Source organism: Mustelus asterias, chromosome 14 (genome assembly GCF_964213995.1).
Source record: "Mustelus asterias chromosome 14, sMusAst1.hap1.1, whole genome shotgun sequence".
Taxonomy (NCBI): domain Eukaryota; kingdom Metazoa; phylum Chordata; class Chondrichthyes; order Carcharhiniformes; family Triakidae; genus Mustelus; species Mustelus asterias.
In genome coordinates, this window is record NC_135814.1 from 39,711,686 (window position 1) to 39,727,490 (window position 15,805).

Here is a 15,805-nt window from a genome sequence, read left to right on the forward strand (position 1 = left end):
GCCAAATACTTTGTAAGAAATAGATTGTTTTTCAAATATCCTTCCAGTCTCACCTGCTAGATGGCTCCTACCGACATCCTGTGCAATCGTCTTCCACACTTGCTTGACCATTTGGATACTGCTGGCTTCCTTTTCCTCAGCTCCATAAGAGTGCACTTCACAATGCTCTAATATGGTCCACAAATCTTGACCAACAAATCTTAGTTTATACCTTCTGCACTCCCTCTCTCTCTCCATTGCTTGAAAAAAAAAAGCACTCCATAGTCGGATATGACTGTTTATTACATAGGCAAAATTCTTGCTGGAGCTTTCTGGCCGGCTATTCAATTGTGCATTACTTTTAGCACTCCCTAATGCATCTGAGCTTCCAAAAATTGCCCAGCAAATCTTTGGATTCACGTAACTGCATTAAAACAAATGGGAACATCTTTTAACAGTAGAAGTAAATTGTATTGCATACATAATAAGTTGCTGCATATCTGTGAAATTCACTATGCCACAAAAAGAAGTGAAGAATTCTACTGGCTAGTTTCTGATATAACGATTTAAGTATTATTAATTAGCTTGTTCAAGACTGGCTGAAATTGCAACTGGTATTGATAATAAATGCTCTGGAATTTCTTGTACATCAAAAGAAAACTCTTCCGTACAAACACCATTAAAATAACACTAATTTCTATGAGATAAAGCACAACAAAGAGATGGGGAGTATCAGGTCTATCTTGCCTTTTACCTTTTCTTGACTTACACAAATCAACCTTGACTGCAGTTGTGGAGAAGACCACACAATCCAAGATATCACCAACTGGAGGAAGAAACCCACAGTGGAACTCAAAGAAAGATAAGAGTAATATTTACAAAAATGAAGTTCGAAAATTTGCTCAAGTATCCTTTTTGCACACTGTCACTTCTACTGAATAGTATCTACTTGCCTTAGTGATTGCAGTGAAGACTTTTTCCAGGATAGCATTTGGCTGAGCTTTTTGTGGTCCATTTGCTTGAATTTTGAGGCCTAAAGCACATGGTTTGGCAATGAACCTGTGAAAATACAGATATTATGAAATGATTCACTAAAGCAAAGAAGCTGGTGGCATCGGGGTAATGTCACAGGGTTAAGTAATTCAGAAGCCCAGGCTAATATTCTGAGGACAGGGGTTCAAGTCTCATGAGACCAGCTAGTGAAATATTAATTCAATTCATGAAAAAAGTTAAATTAAATTTTGTTTCAGGAATGGTCATCATGGAACTAAATTATTTGTTACAAAAACCCAATTCACTAATGTCCTTCAGGAAAACTACAGTGGTTCAAGAGATTGGCTCACCATGACCTCAAGTGTAATTAGGGGCAGGCAATAAGTGCTGGTCTAGCCAGAGATGCCCACATCCCATGGAAAAATAAAAAGGGACACATTTAAATTGGAATACAAGCTAATTTACAAATTAAGCCTGCATTATGATAATGAATTACAAAGAACAAATCAATACAACCTTACATTTGTCCTTCAGTGCATTTTGTTGGAATTCTCGAATATTTTCCTTTTGTTTTGCTGAAAAATGACATGTTGCCAAGGCTTTTCATCTTGTGTTCATCAAGACAAAACACGAGAATGCCAAATTTCAAGCAATCACAAGAATTTATACTACGGGAGGAAAGGGAGCTGGTTGGTTGGCATGTTGACTCTGATTGGCCAAAAGGTTGCCATGGAGAAAGGAACAGGGAACTACATGCTCCCAAGCACCCAGATAATTTCAAAAAGGCACAAGGCTTGAACATATTTCTTATGTTTTCAGAGAACGGTTCCCTGCGTGTCAAGAGTAAATGAGTCACGTTACTGAGTTCAACTGATTATCTGAAATTAGTTGTTCGTGTAGTTATTTGTGCACTCAGAATTGTTCAGCAAGTGCTGCCCAATTGTTGAATCACATTTAGCAGTACATGTTTTGTTTCTGGACTATGTCTACCAACAGCGAATCAGAGTTGATTTGCCAACAAGTCAGTGCCCTGTCCTCCTGTAGTATAAACTGTTGTTACTGTTTGAAGGTTGGCATTCTTGTATTTGTCCCAGTTAGTGCAAGATGAAAAGCTCTCTATTTTCACCAATATTCAAGTCTCTACTACCATGAAACCATTCTCTGTACGGCACCATGCCAAACTACTATTTTACAGATAACTGGCAATAAAATAAATTTACTAGAATATTTCTCATGCTTAGGTATCATGGACTACTAGATCAAATCTTGTTAGTTACCATGTGGAAAATCATTGGAAAATATAAATTTTCATACCAAATTCCATATCGGTTCATATCAAACCATGAACTTCCAAGAAAAAACTAATTCATGTAAGGTATTTAAAGAATGCCACAGACCAATAATTCGCTTTAAGTGTGCTTGGATGGCATTATCTTGATATACAGAAAATTCAAATCTGGTTGGTGCATAAAATAGGTGGTAGCAGATTGGACAGCTGTTATACCCCGTATAAATTTCCTTTGTGTCACTGAGGTCCATTGTAAGCTCAGACTAGAATAGGACTCTAGGTCTGAAATGTGTGCAAGCACCTCACGTCAAAGCAGTAACCATGGCCAGAGAAAATAAAGTCACTTGTCAATTTAGATATGTCTCAAATTGCCATGCAGAATCTGCACTACTAAATTGGTTGTTTCTGTTATTGACCTATAAAATGGATGCAACAATGATAAACTAAGAAAATGATTAAAATAGCAGTGTTCCCATTCACAGAGGAGCTTGTTATAAAAATTAAAATGAATCCTAGCAATCGTCAAATCCTAATCAGTTGGTTTGGTTTGAGTTTATATGTTTGGTCATTAAATACTAATACAATGCCAGTGTCATTCCTTCATCAATGTGTATTCACGCACATAGATATAGTGATAGCAACACCATTGTGCATACTTATCTGTGACAGACAACTAGCCTTCAAAGAGCAATATAAATGAAACTTACTATCTTCTTTAAACATTTGAACTGAAGTTGAGTTGAGAGAGAAAAGAATAGAGGATACATTGATTGGGTGAGTGCAGAATGCAGTGTTACAGTCATAGCAAGGGTGCAGAGAAAGATCAACCTAGTACGAGGTAAGCCTATTCAAAAGTCTGATGGCAGCAGGGAAGAAGCTGTTTTTTGAGTTGGACTTTTGTATCTTTTTCCCGACGGAAGAAGGTGGAAGAGAGTATGTCCAGGGTGCATGGGGTCCTTAATTATGTTAGCTGCTTTTCCGAGGCAGCAGGAAGTATAGACAGAGTCAATGGATGGGAGGCAGGTTTGCGTGATGCCAACCATGCCAGTGACACCAACAGCCTGTGAACGAATTTAAAAAATGAAGCCCTGGTGAAACACAAATTCCAGCATAGACTGGTTGGGCCAAATGGCTTTTTTTCTGAGTTATAGATTCAGTGTATACAAGAACACAGTTGGGCGTCATAGTGGCATAATGGTTAGCACTACTGCCTCACAGCACTGGGGACCCAGGTTCTATTCCAGCTTCGGGTGACTGTGTGGAGTTTGCACGTTCCCTCCCTGTCTGCGTGGATTTCCTCCGGGTGCTCTGGTTTCCTCCCACATCCAAAGATGTACAGGTTAGATGGACTGACCATGCTAAATTGCCCCTCAGTGTCCAAAGATGTGTAGGCTAGATGGTTCAGCCAGGGTAAATGTGTGGGTTTATCGGGATAGATCGGGTAGAAGGCCTGGGTAAGACACTCTGTCAGAGAGTCAGTGCAGTCTCAATGGGCCGAATGGCCTCCTTCTGCACTATAGGTATTCTATGCTTCTATGAAATAAGAGCAGGAGAAGACCACAAGACTTATCAAGCCTGCTCTGTCATTCAATATGACCATGGCTATCTTGGGCTTCAACTCCATTTTTTCGTCTGTTCCCCATATCCCTTAATTTCCTGATATCCCAAAAATATGTCTATCCCAGCCTTCAATGTATTTAACTAGCAACAGAGTTCAGATATATCTGCATATGACCTATAATGACGAATGTAAATACAGTAATTCTTTGCATTAAATTTGTTCTGGTATTTAATAAACACACATTCACCACATTGGTTGTTGCTTTGTGTGAACCTATTTGGAGTCAATATTGTAGATAGTTTCTCAGGGGCTGCCACAAGCTTTTATTGATAATGCATTTCTGATACAACATCTTCCTAAGACTTCAGAACGATTTATAATAAAGAAACGCTTCTTAAGCGTGTTTTAAAATGATTACAACACCAACACAGACCTGAAAACCATGTGTATTCAATTTAATACAATTTTTGCAACAGTACAGGGTTTCTAATCTTTCTCTAAAGACTAATAGAATCAAAAACTTCTCATTCTGAGAAAACTACATAAAGGTGTCCATAAGCAAAGGCCTAGCAATAAAAAGACAAAAATTTGCCAAGAGTCTTGTCTTGTGATTTGTTTATAGTCATGAAAGGAGAATTGGAAACTATTTTCTCCTATGTTGGAAAGGTTGTTTTAAATCTGTTGGACTCTACTACTCAAGGAATAAACACTATTTCCTTCAATAATTTCCTGCTATAATTTCAGTATCTATCAACGAAAACAGTTCCCGAATGAGCAATCTTGTTGCAAATACTTGTTCAGGATTCAAGTTCCATTGCAACATTATAAGTGCTCCTACCTTGAGTCAAGGTTTGTGCGGTGGCGTGCCAATTGGTGTTAGGCTGTGTAGAAGCATTGGAGGGTACAGACTGTTATCTTCTTCATCTATAGAATCAACATTGCTGTATTCCTTTAATTCATTTCTCTGCTTTTACAAAACTGTTTCATTCAAATCTAATGAATCATTTTAGCACAAAGAATCACTTACAAATGTTAAGTTGTATTAAGTAATTGCCTCCCCACCATCATCATTCCAAGTCATCTCATCCAGCTCTCTCATAACTCCTCTCCCATGCCATCCCTTTTCCCTCATCTCACCACATTCCATACAATTCCATCCATCCCATCCCTCTCATGCCCATTCTCATTATATTCCTATCATCCCTTCCATGCCATCTCTTACACACTCTTGCCATCTCCATCCCTCTCATCAATCCCATTTCACCCATTACAATCTCTCCAGCCAGGGTACCTTTGTGTTGGGCTCCCCATACGATCAGCTATTTTTGTTCTCCACCATTCACCCACCACCCTGCCGCCACCACCAGCCATTACCAGTCGCTCATACGGCACAGGCTCCAGTTCTCCCACATCCCTGGATATGCAGCAGACACTGCTCACCAAATAAATCCATTAACATATGCACCCCTTAAACTGACCGATCAAAACAATTGGACAAGCAAAAACTGAGCATTAAATTATAGATATATCTGCTTATAGGTAAACTTGCAGTTCCCTCTTTTCATTTAAGATATAGTTGGAGTAACTTTCAATCACATTGAGCTGTATCCTCCAAGCTTCAGAGTATTGGAACAGGGGGAAAAGGGGGGGGAACCACAAAAAAGCCTCCCTGGAAATTCCCAGGTAACATTTGCACGGCAATTGCCTAATTTCCCTTGGGCAATTATCTTGCACTGTCAACCCCGTCTGAAAATGTGATTGAAATTACAAACTTTGCATGGCTCTGACTGTGTTACACCAATAGTTACCCAGAAAAGTTTAGAAGCATTAAAACCGTTTCCAACTTCTGGGCAACTATTGTACACACCCACACCAATCTGCATAGGACTCCCCCACCCACTAACAATTCCCCTATAAAGACTCCCTACCCCCACAGGATTCCCCTCACAGGATTCCTTCCCCTCCACCCATCCCCCCACCTCCCCCTCCACAGAACTATGCTTCCTTCAAAACTCCCACCCCCATGGGATCCCCCCTCCCATGAAACTATCTCCCCATGGAATTCTGTCTCCCCTCAGCAAGATCCAACCTCCGACTTTCACCATCCTCCACTGAGCCTGATCTTCAGATAAATTTTTGAACAGTGAAAGATTTAAGGATTATGGTGAGTGGGCGGGTAAGTGGAGTTGAGTCCACAAAAAGATCAGCCATGATCTTATTGAATGGCGGAGCGGACTCGAGGGACCAGATGGCCTACTCCTGCTCCTAGTTCTTATGTTCTTATGTTTACCCCCCCCCGAAGGCGTTACATGACTCCCAACCCCTCCTTTGGGTCACACCTGACCCAACCCCCTGCCGTCCTGAGGCTAACCTGACCTGAGCCAACACCTCCCCACCCCCCGAGGCCCGATCCCCACCCCAAGGTCTAACCTGACCACTCCCCTGAAACCTGACCCGACCCATTCTTCTGAGGCCTGACTCCCCGCTCCTACCCCCTCTACAACAGCCTGACCCCCACACCTGAGGCCTAAACCTCTGCTCCCGCTCCCGTTCCCGCCTCCACCCCCACCAAGGCCCCACACACCCTCAGGCCCACTATAGTTTAAAAATCCCTATTATTATAACTTCTATCTACAAACTAATTTAAAATTGTCAGACTTAGCTCACATTTGTTTTGTTCAGTTCAATAGAGGTTAATTTTTTTCATGCTGAACATTTTATTTGCTTTTGCAATATAATTTCGGAAAACTACTTTTCGTTAAATTAATATTTTTTTTATTCATTCGTGGGATATGGCCTTTGCTGGCTGGCCAGTATTTTATTGCCCATTCCTAGTTGCGTGAGGGCAGTTGAGTGTCAATCATATTGCTGTGGCTCTGGAGTCACAGGTAGGCCAGACCAGTTAAGGATGGCAGATTTCCTTCCCTAAAGGACATTAGTGAACCAGATGAGTTTTTCCAATTGCCAATCCTACGATAGTTAGGAGTGGTACTAGACAGAACATTTTCACATAGGGCAATTCAGAAACTCCACAATGTAATAAGTGAGTCAGACAAAGCTGAAACTACAAATTTAACTTCAAGAAACCAGGTTAAAAAGTCAGGGGCAGCAAAATGCATCAAATATTGAAATATATATAAACATTCAACCACAAGGAACAACCTTGTAATTAGCGTGAAACTTTTAAACATGCATTTCCTTTCTACAGAAACATCACTGAAGAAACTGCTTTATCGATAATTCCATAGCACCAAGTACTTGCTTAATTTTAGACCTTTTCGGCTAAAACTAGAAATTTTTTTTAAAATGAGACAAAAGTGAGAGGAAACTTGCACTGAATTTGTCAGCACCTGGAACTGCACAGGGAGAGTATATAGAGAATAAATTGTGACTTAAAGCAGCAAGAAGTTCTGTGGGTGGAATAACTAATAAAGGATGGGAAAGTCAAATCCCTTTTGTACTTTTCAACAAAACAAATACAGAAAATATGCTGTTGCATGATAAGGGAAGCTTAAATATTATGATGAGGAGTTTAGCTTAAATGAGTCGTGATTTATTACAGGTAAAAACTAGATATTAGACTGATTTTCACTTCAAAATTGTCTCTGCATTTTTAAAAAACCTCACATCCTAGTTTCCGCAAATAGTGTCTAATCTACATAATCGTAATAAACTTTGCATGACCCCTGTGTATTTAATCACCCGAGGAAATGAAATAAATATAGGAGATAAATCCCTTGCATTGAGATTAAAGATCAGTGTGTTGCGATACCTTATGTAGTTCTGAACTTATAACTGGGCAACAATATCCCAGTATTATTTATATATGCATGATTGTGTGTGTCTGTGTGTACATTAAGATTGTTCAGCATATAAATCAGCCCGCTAAAGGTTAGAAAAAAAATAGATCACATGTGAAGATACAGGAATCAGTGGTAGGTTTTTCAATATGTAGAACTGTAGAATATTAGAACATAACTGAAGTGCGTGAGGTGTACAATAACGTCTGATTGATCTATACATAGTAATTGAGAGAATACCTATTTTTTTCTTCTTTAGAATCATAGAATCCTACAGTGCAGAAGGAGGCCATTCGGCCCACCGGGACCGACCACAACCCCATGCATTTACCCTAGCTGGTCCCCCGACACAAAAGGACAATTTAGCACGGCCAATCCACCGAACCTACACATCTTTAGACTGTTGCCAGAATATGGATCAGAAGACTGTACTGTGTGGGGAACAGTCATGCATTATGATTTTTCCCATGGGTGGCCTCGCTGTCCAACTAAGGATGGTGGTGGTGGTGGTGGGCGGAGGGGGGGGGGGGGGCTTTCTCTCAGCTGGAGGGACAATTCAGAGGCCCTTTTGCATCAAAGGAGCAGCAGGATGCAAAGGAAGGTGAGGGAGAGCATACTTCAAAATCGAGGTGTCCTCTCGTCAAATCTTTTTAAACCAAGACATGGCTTTTTCAGCCAGGTCACCATTGTGGTTTCACTTTAAAGGAAAATAAAAATGCGCAAGTAACCAGGATGTAAAGCAGCACGTGATTAGCAGTTGTGTATGTGTGAAGGAATTGTAGCTGTGATGTTTTTGTAAATAATGATTGCTAAATCCATAAAGCAGATCTGTCTGTTGGCCCATTCTTTAATTCCACTGAGCGGCTAGGATGGGACCATCTACAGGGCAGCCTTCAGCTGCTGTTCCACCCAGGCAGGCAGGGAAGGAGTGAGAGAGCGTGTGTGTCCAGGCCTGTCTTTGGCACCCCTGTCTGTTACTCGGAGCAACCTCCAGGCAGTTAAGCTGACTCCTGCTGCCTATGGGAACATGGAGGTCAATTGGCAAATCCCTTCATTACTTGGACCTGATCCTCAGATCCACCTGTCCCATCTCTGCAAAAATGGTCCACCCCGAGTGGGGACTAAAAATCAAGTCCTCAGTGTCAGCATCAATCCTTCACAACACCTTCCTGCAAAAACATGCATTGATCACAACCTCAGAAAAACACACTCTTGGTGTATTAATAAGACATTTTAAATTTCACTATCAGCCTGTAAACCTTGAAAAGTGTTCTATCAATGCTAAAATAAAGGCAGTTTTGTGTCTGCGCCCATTGGCATTCACCCATTTATGTTATGGAGGATCCTTACAACTGGCAGATAAAGAAAACCTTCATCCCATTTTTCAGGGCTGGAATGAACTGAAGTTTCCAGTTGAAAAGACAGTGTGCTTACATCATCCAATACTTCTGTAAGTTATTTTTACACACGGGTACTCCCATATTCTGCATTTTTGCCCTTAAATTGAGTTTGTGTTTTGACCACTCGCTGTATGCAAGAAACCCAATTAAAAATAAATACAAATTCGTAAATTGTGGCAGTGATTATTGGGATATAACGTAGAGCCTCCTGATCTTTTTAAGCTCAGCTTCCTTTGCTTACTCATGGTCTATTCCCATTCTTCTCTTAAAAAATAAATGTTGGTGAAATTCGTCATTATCAGTGGTGTAAAATGAGACTGATGTAGCCTCCCAGTGCTGCCTGCACTCAGTGCACCTATAAACTGCCTTTTGCTATGGTCTCATTCTGCATTCCCTCTAAATGTATAGTCTCCTATCTCATAGAAATCATAGAAACCCTACAGTGCAGAAGGAGGCCATTCGGCCCATCGAGTCTGCACCAACCACAATCCCACCCAGGCCCTACCCCCACATATTTACCTGCTAATCCCTCTAACCTATGCATCCCAGGACTCTAAGGGGCAATTTTTAACCTGGCCAATCAACCTAACCCACACATCTTTGGACTGTGGGAGGAAACCAGAGCACCCGGAGGAAACCCACGCAGACACGAGGAGAATGTGCAAACTCCACACAGACAGTGACCCGAGCTGGGAATCGAACCCGGGACCCTGGAGCTGTGAAGCAGCAGTGCTAACCACTGTGCTACCGTGCCGCCCAGATTTGATCTTATCTGAGCCTCAGTCTGCTTGGTTGACAATGCCGTTGTACTTCATCGATGCCACATCCAACCAACATTCACCAGCCACGCAGCTCTTGTCTCTTTTGAGCAAATGAGCCACTAATGCTTCAGGAACCAAAAGACACAGCAAACTCACCCTCAATTGGCTGCTTGACAACCCCAATGGTCTACCCACACCCTTCCTGAGCATTCCCAATCCCGATGCCTGCCTGCCCTGGGAAGTTTGCCGAGCAGTGGGCAGATGTTGGAGATCCGTTCTGTATGGCTACTCACCCCCTCTCCAAGCTGGTCACCAAGTGGTCAGTAAAATCCTGCCCAATGACTCAGTGGCCGTGATTTTACCGGTTCACCGGTGAAATTGCACGGTAGCCGAGAAATCAGGATCATGCCCGATTTCTCGGCTCCCGCAATCTTACCAGAACCAGATATCCGGCAAGGTCAGCCTCTCACCCATTTCCGGCAAAAGGCTGACTAAATTATTTAAATTTATATTAAACGTGATTTACATCTGTTTAGTGAGCCTGGCGCTCAATCGTCTGGGATCGCTTGCCTTTATGGCCTTGCCGGGAGAGATTCTCTCTGGTGAGGAAAACACCTGCTCCCCATGAACAGGGAACAGTCCTGTTGGTCTCGCCGACAGAACCGGAAGCCATTGAGGCCTCCGGGGGAGGCGGGGGGAAAGGGAGGTGTGCCACTTGGGCAGTGCCAGCTTGCTACCTTGGCACTGTAAGCCAGGCGTCTTGGCAGTGCTTCCTGGAGATGAGGACTGAAGGGGGTGGGGCCCATGTGGGGGTGGGTCTTGAAGGGGCAGAGCCTATGGTGGGGGCAGGGCCTGGAGAAGTAGGGCCTATGGGAGCAGGGCCTGGAAGGAGTGAGGATAGGCCAGGATGGCCCAATCAGAGAGGGGGGGGGGGGGCTCTGTTGCTGCTCTGCATACGATTGGTATGGGGACGGAGGGGGGCCCACTGCACACTCTGCAACAGATCAGGCAGGGGGGGTGTGCAATTGGTCTGGACAGCAACGCTGAAGGATGGGCAATATTTTTGGACGGTGTGGGATTCATGATCAGCCGCGGGTCCCTGCAATTGCCGGGCCGGGGGTGTGGGGGGTGGGAGGTTGGGCAGAGGTGGGGGGGGGTGGGGTTGGGTGCTGGGTTGAGGCTGGCTGCAATAGCAGAGGCCTGACAGCTCTCTCTCTCTCTCTCTTTCAGGCCTTTGCTGTTGGAATTGTACATGTCCAGCAACAGAGGTCTGCACATGCGCAATAGCTCCACCTGCTGGGTGAAGAAGCTGGCTGGTGAGTTTAGCCCCACCCTCTGCTTCTATTAGCTAGAAACAGTCTAGCCCATTTTTCCACGCACTATGTGCATAAGATTGGGAGTAAAAACTCACCCAAAGAACAGATCTGCAACTCTCCTATTTTCACGCTAGCTGGACACTTAGAATTCCTCTTGTAAAATTCCTGCCCAGTATCTCTGTTGCCATACTAAAATCAATGCGGTTGAATCAATATTGCTTACGAAAGCAAAGTTTTATAAACTGTCCTGTATTCTTATAAAAATTGTTACAGTTTGACTGACTCAGCATTTCCAAGCTGGAGACACTTTTTTTTGAAACCCACATTATATTTTTGTTTAGTGCTCAAGATTTTATCACCTAAAAATAACCTAGATTTTTTAAACTGAATGGGGCCAGCCTCCCATAGAACAGAACTGTCCATTTGGCCTAGAGGAGTGGGAGCTAATGTGCTGCAGGAATTAAAGGGCTGCAGCAGTTTCAACTGTCCGGTAACTAGGAGTACAGAGCAGTCCTTGCGAGAGCAATGTAGAGGCAGTAGATGGAGGTAATCAGGGTATCCAGCATGAGCTATCCCACATGTGGGAATGCTGCGATGCAAAAAATCTGAATGGCATCACCTGGTGAAAGGAGCCAGCCACACTTTACAAGGGTGGACAGTACTAAACAGTACATTTTCACTATTTATAATGATTTCCCATTAAACTATGTTAAAGTGTTGGAATCAAGTATTAACCTCCTTCCATACCAAATAAAACTATCATCTTATGGATCTTCTTGCCCTCAATCAATCTCATCTGAATGTTATTCCTTTCTAGTCATTCTTTCAGCCAGTAAAAAAATCAGGAATATAACTGAGAATCTCAGGGAGTGATTCTTTATTTTTTATACGTTCCTGGGATGTGGGCGTTTCCGGCTGGGCCAGCATTTATTACCCATCGCTAACTGCCCCTGAACTGAGTGCTTAACTGCCCCTGAACTGAGTGCTTTGTTAGGCCATGTCAGAGGGCATTTAAGAGTCAACCACTGTGCTGTGGATCTGAAGTCACATGTAGGTCAGACCAGATAAGGATGGCAGATTTCCTTCCCTAAAGGGATATCAGTGAATCAGATGGGTTTTATGACAATCGACAATGGTTTCATGGTCATCAGTAGACTTTTAATTCCCAGATTTTTATTGAATTCAAATTTCAACATCTGCTGTGTTGCTGGGATTTGAACCCGGGTCCCCAGATTATTGCCCTGGGTTTTCTGGATTACTTAGTCCAATGACAGTAGCACTACCTCAGCAGTTCGCCTGATTCTTGCTGCAACGCACTGAGACATTCTTCTATTTGTGATTCCAACTGCAAAAGGTTTCTATTTTTCTCTCCACACAAACCCCCCACATCCCTGGGGAATGGTTTTATTTCTCATAACCTATCCCACATAGTTCTGGGAGGAAACCTAAGCAGTTAACACCGAAAGCAAAGTGGCCAACATGAATCTTGCGCGTTGCTAAGTGACAGCAGAAATGCATTTCAACGATTTTTAAAAATTAAATGATGAGACCATTCTGACCTTTTATTTGACAATTTCTTTAATTCTATGAATACAACAGTCTAAAGTTTTTTTTAAATGACTGGAATCAAATTATTGTTGTAGAATAAAGCTATTAGAGACACTTCTGTTATGAATGGGTTGTACAAATTTTTATCACTTTTATGTTAGATAGAAGAGATGTCCCGGGATGCGTAGATTAGAGGGATTAGCGGAGCAAATATGTGGGGTTACGGGGATAGGGCCTGGGTGGGGTTGTTGTCGGTGCAGACTCGATGGGCCAAATGGCCTCTTTCTGCACTGTAGGGATTCTACAATAATCTATGAGAGAGAAGAAAGGCAACTGCTAAAGTAAACAATAAGGAACCATCTGACCAAGATGTTTTTTTCCAGTTTTCAACAAGATTCCTTCCCCCCACCCCCCCCCTCCCCCCCCCCCCTCCCCCCCCCACCCCCGCCACACTCTCTCATGCAGACATTGGGCCGGATTCTCTGACTTCGCCCACAGCTGGGATTCTCCAGACCCATTGCAGTGAATGGAGATTTGGCTGAGCGCCAAATTCTCCATTCTCGCTGGCAGTGGCAGCAGAGCATGAACAGCCAGAGAATACCAGCCATTAACTCCTTGCAGCAGTACAATTCGAAAGTTTCCAGACATGCTCCAGCACTTTTGAAGGCCTTAATCAGTTGTAAAGAAATAATGGAAGAACTTGAATTTATATAGTGCCTTTCACTGCATCAGGACATCCAAAAATGTTTCACTGCCAATAAATTGGTTTTAAAATATGGCTCTTGTGTAACAAAAGTAAATAAAGCAGCTAATCTATGCACTCCAAGTCGCTCCAAAAAACAGCAATATAAATTGTTTTAATGTTGATGGTTGGAAAATAAATGTTAGTCCTGCACTGGAAGAACTCTCCTGCTCTTCCTCAGTTCGTGCCTTAGGCTGTTTTACATGCAGCTGAGGCAAATAGGAATCTAGTTCAGTTTAGCATCCAAAAGACAGTACCTCAGATACATAACACTGGCTCAGTGCCGAACCGGAGTGACAGCCAAGACTATTTGCTCAGGTCTTGTGCAGTTGATGTTGTCTACATGGACTTTAGCAAGGCCTTTGACAAGGTACCACATGGTAGGTTGTAGCATGAGGTTAAATCTCACAGGATCCAGGGTGAGGTAGCCAAATGATACAAAATTGGCTTGATGACAGAAGACAGAGGGTGGTTGCAGAGAGTTGTTATTCCAACTGGAGGCCTGTGACCAGCGGTGTGCCTCAGGGATCAGTGTGGGGTCCACTATTGTTTGTCATTTATATTAATGGTTTGGATGAGAATTTAGGAGGCATGGTTAGTAAGTTTGAAGATGACACCAAAATTGGTGGCATAGAAGAAATCCCTACAGTGAAGGTTATCTGGAATTGCAATGGGATCTTGATTAATTGGGCCAGTGGGCTGACGAATGGCTGATGGAGTTTAATTTAGGTAATGCGAGGTGATGCATTTTGGTAGATTGAACCAGGACAGGACTTACTCAGTTAATGATAGGGCGTTGGAGAGAGCTATAGAACAAAGAAATCTCAGGGTGCAGGTTCATAGCTCCTTGAAAGTGGAGTCGCAGGTGGACAGAGTGGTGAAGAAGGCATTCGGCATGCTTGGTTTCTTGAGTCAGAACGTTGAATACAGGAATTGGGACGTCTTGTTGAAGTTATACAAGACATTGGTAAGGCCACACTTAGAATACTGCATACAGTTCTAGTCACCATATTATAGGAAGGATATTATTAAACTAGAAAGAATGCAGAAAAAATTTACTAGGATGCTACTGGGACCTGATGGTTTGAGTTATAAGGAAAGGTTGGATAGACTGGGACTTTTTCTCTGGAGCGTACGAGGCTTAGGGGTGATCTTATAGAGGTTTATAAAATAATGAGGGGAATAGATCAGCTAAATAGTCAATATCTTTTCCCAAAGGTAGGGGAGTCTAAAACTAGAAGGCATAGGTTTATGGTGAGAGGGGAGAGATACAAAAGGGTCCAGAGGGGCAATTTTTTCACACCGAGGGTGGTGAATGTTTGGAACAAGCTGCCAGAGGTAGTAGTAGAAGAGGGTACAATTTTGTCTTTTAAAAAGGATTTAGACAATTACATGGGTAAGATGGGTATGGAGGGATATGGGCCAAACGCGAGCAATTGGGACTAACCTAGGGGTTAAAAAAAGGGGCGGCATGGACAAGTTGGGCCGAAGAGCCTGTTTCCATGCTGTGAACCTCTATGACTCTAAATCGTGAAGTGAGATTTGATGCCTCGACCTTCTGACTCTGAGAGTGCCGAAACTAAGCCAATTTTAACGCCTAAATTCTATGTGAGCCGAATACTGAGGCCATTTTAACACTAGAGGCATGGGGAGAACAATGACAACCTCACTCGTAATTTTAGCATATATCATCAGTAGCAATCAGGAACAAGAATCTAGACCATTTTTCCTCTCCCTCTTTGAGGATCAGATTGGTTAATAAAATCTCCTTATAGCCTCTCCAGCTGAAACCAGTGAATCCAGCAGATGTCAGGGATCAAATATGGGACATTTCTTGGTCTTCATTGTTTAATTGCTCCTTTAAGATTAAGCCGTTGACTCACTGGAGCTGCATCACATTACAGCCTTGTTCATTCTGATTCAGAACTGATTCAAGGGATGCAATTCACAAGCTCCAACATTTGGAAGGGTTGGTGATTCAACTGTAGATTTTGGATTGGTGATTTGAGCTTATTTAATTTGTGGTTGAGGTTCTCCAAAATGAAACCGAGATTTTGGCAGAGACCCATCCTTCTCATCTGGATATGGGTGACTCATGCTGATCTTTTATGTTTCAGTTTAGCAGTTGTATTGTACTGATGCCACAGTATTGATGTTGCTTTCTTTCTTGAGCAATATGTTGTATTAGCTGAGCAAATAAAATCCTGTTGCCAACATGCAGGGATTAAAATTAGATTTTACCAATTGCGTGAAAGGGGCACGTAACAAATCGAAAGTTCATTTACACTGCAGCCAGGTTTTAAGTTGCAAATCGTTTGGACTGCTTTGCCACATACTATATCTAAACAATTCTAAAACCCGGATACCTGTAGAGGTATGAATGCCAGGTGTAAAGTCAAGACAGTCACATTTTTTCA

General features: G+C 42.6%; 1 protein-coding gene across 3 annotated transcripts in view; it reads right to left on the minus strand.

Annotated features, from left to right (window-relative positions):
• cers6 (ceramide synthase 6) overlaps positions 1-15,805 on the minus strand; it is a 291,866-nt gene that overhangs the window by 207,872 nt on the left and 68,189 nt on the right. For all 3 annotated transcript variants that reach the window (XM_078228207.1, XM_078228208.1, XM_078228206.1), the window contains exon 2: positions 933-1,038. In XM_078228207.1, coding sequence (XP_078084333.1) covers positions 933-1,038 — 106 coding nt within the window. The remainder of the gene's footprint in view (positions 1-932; positions 1,039-15,805) is intronic.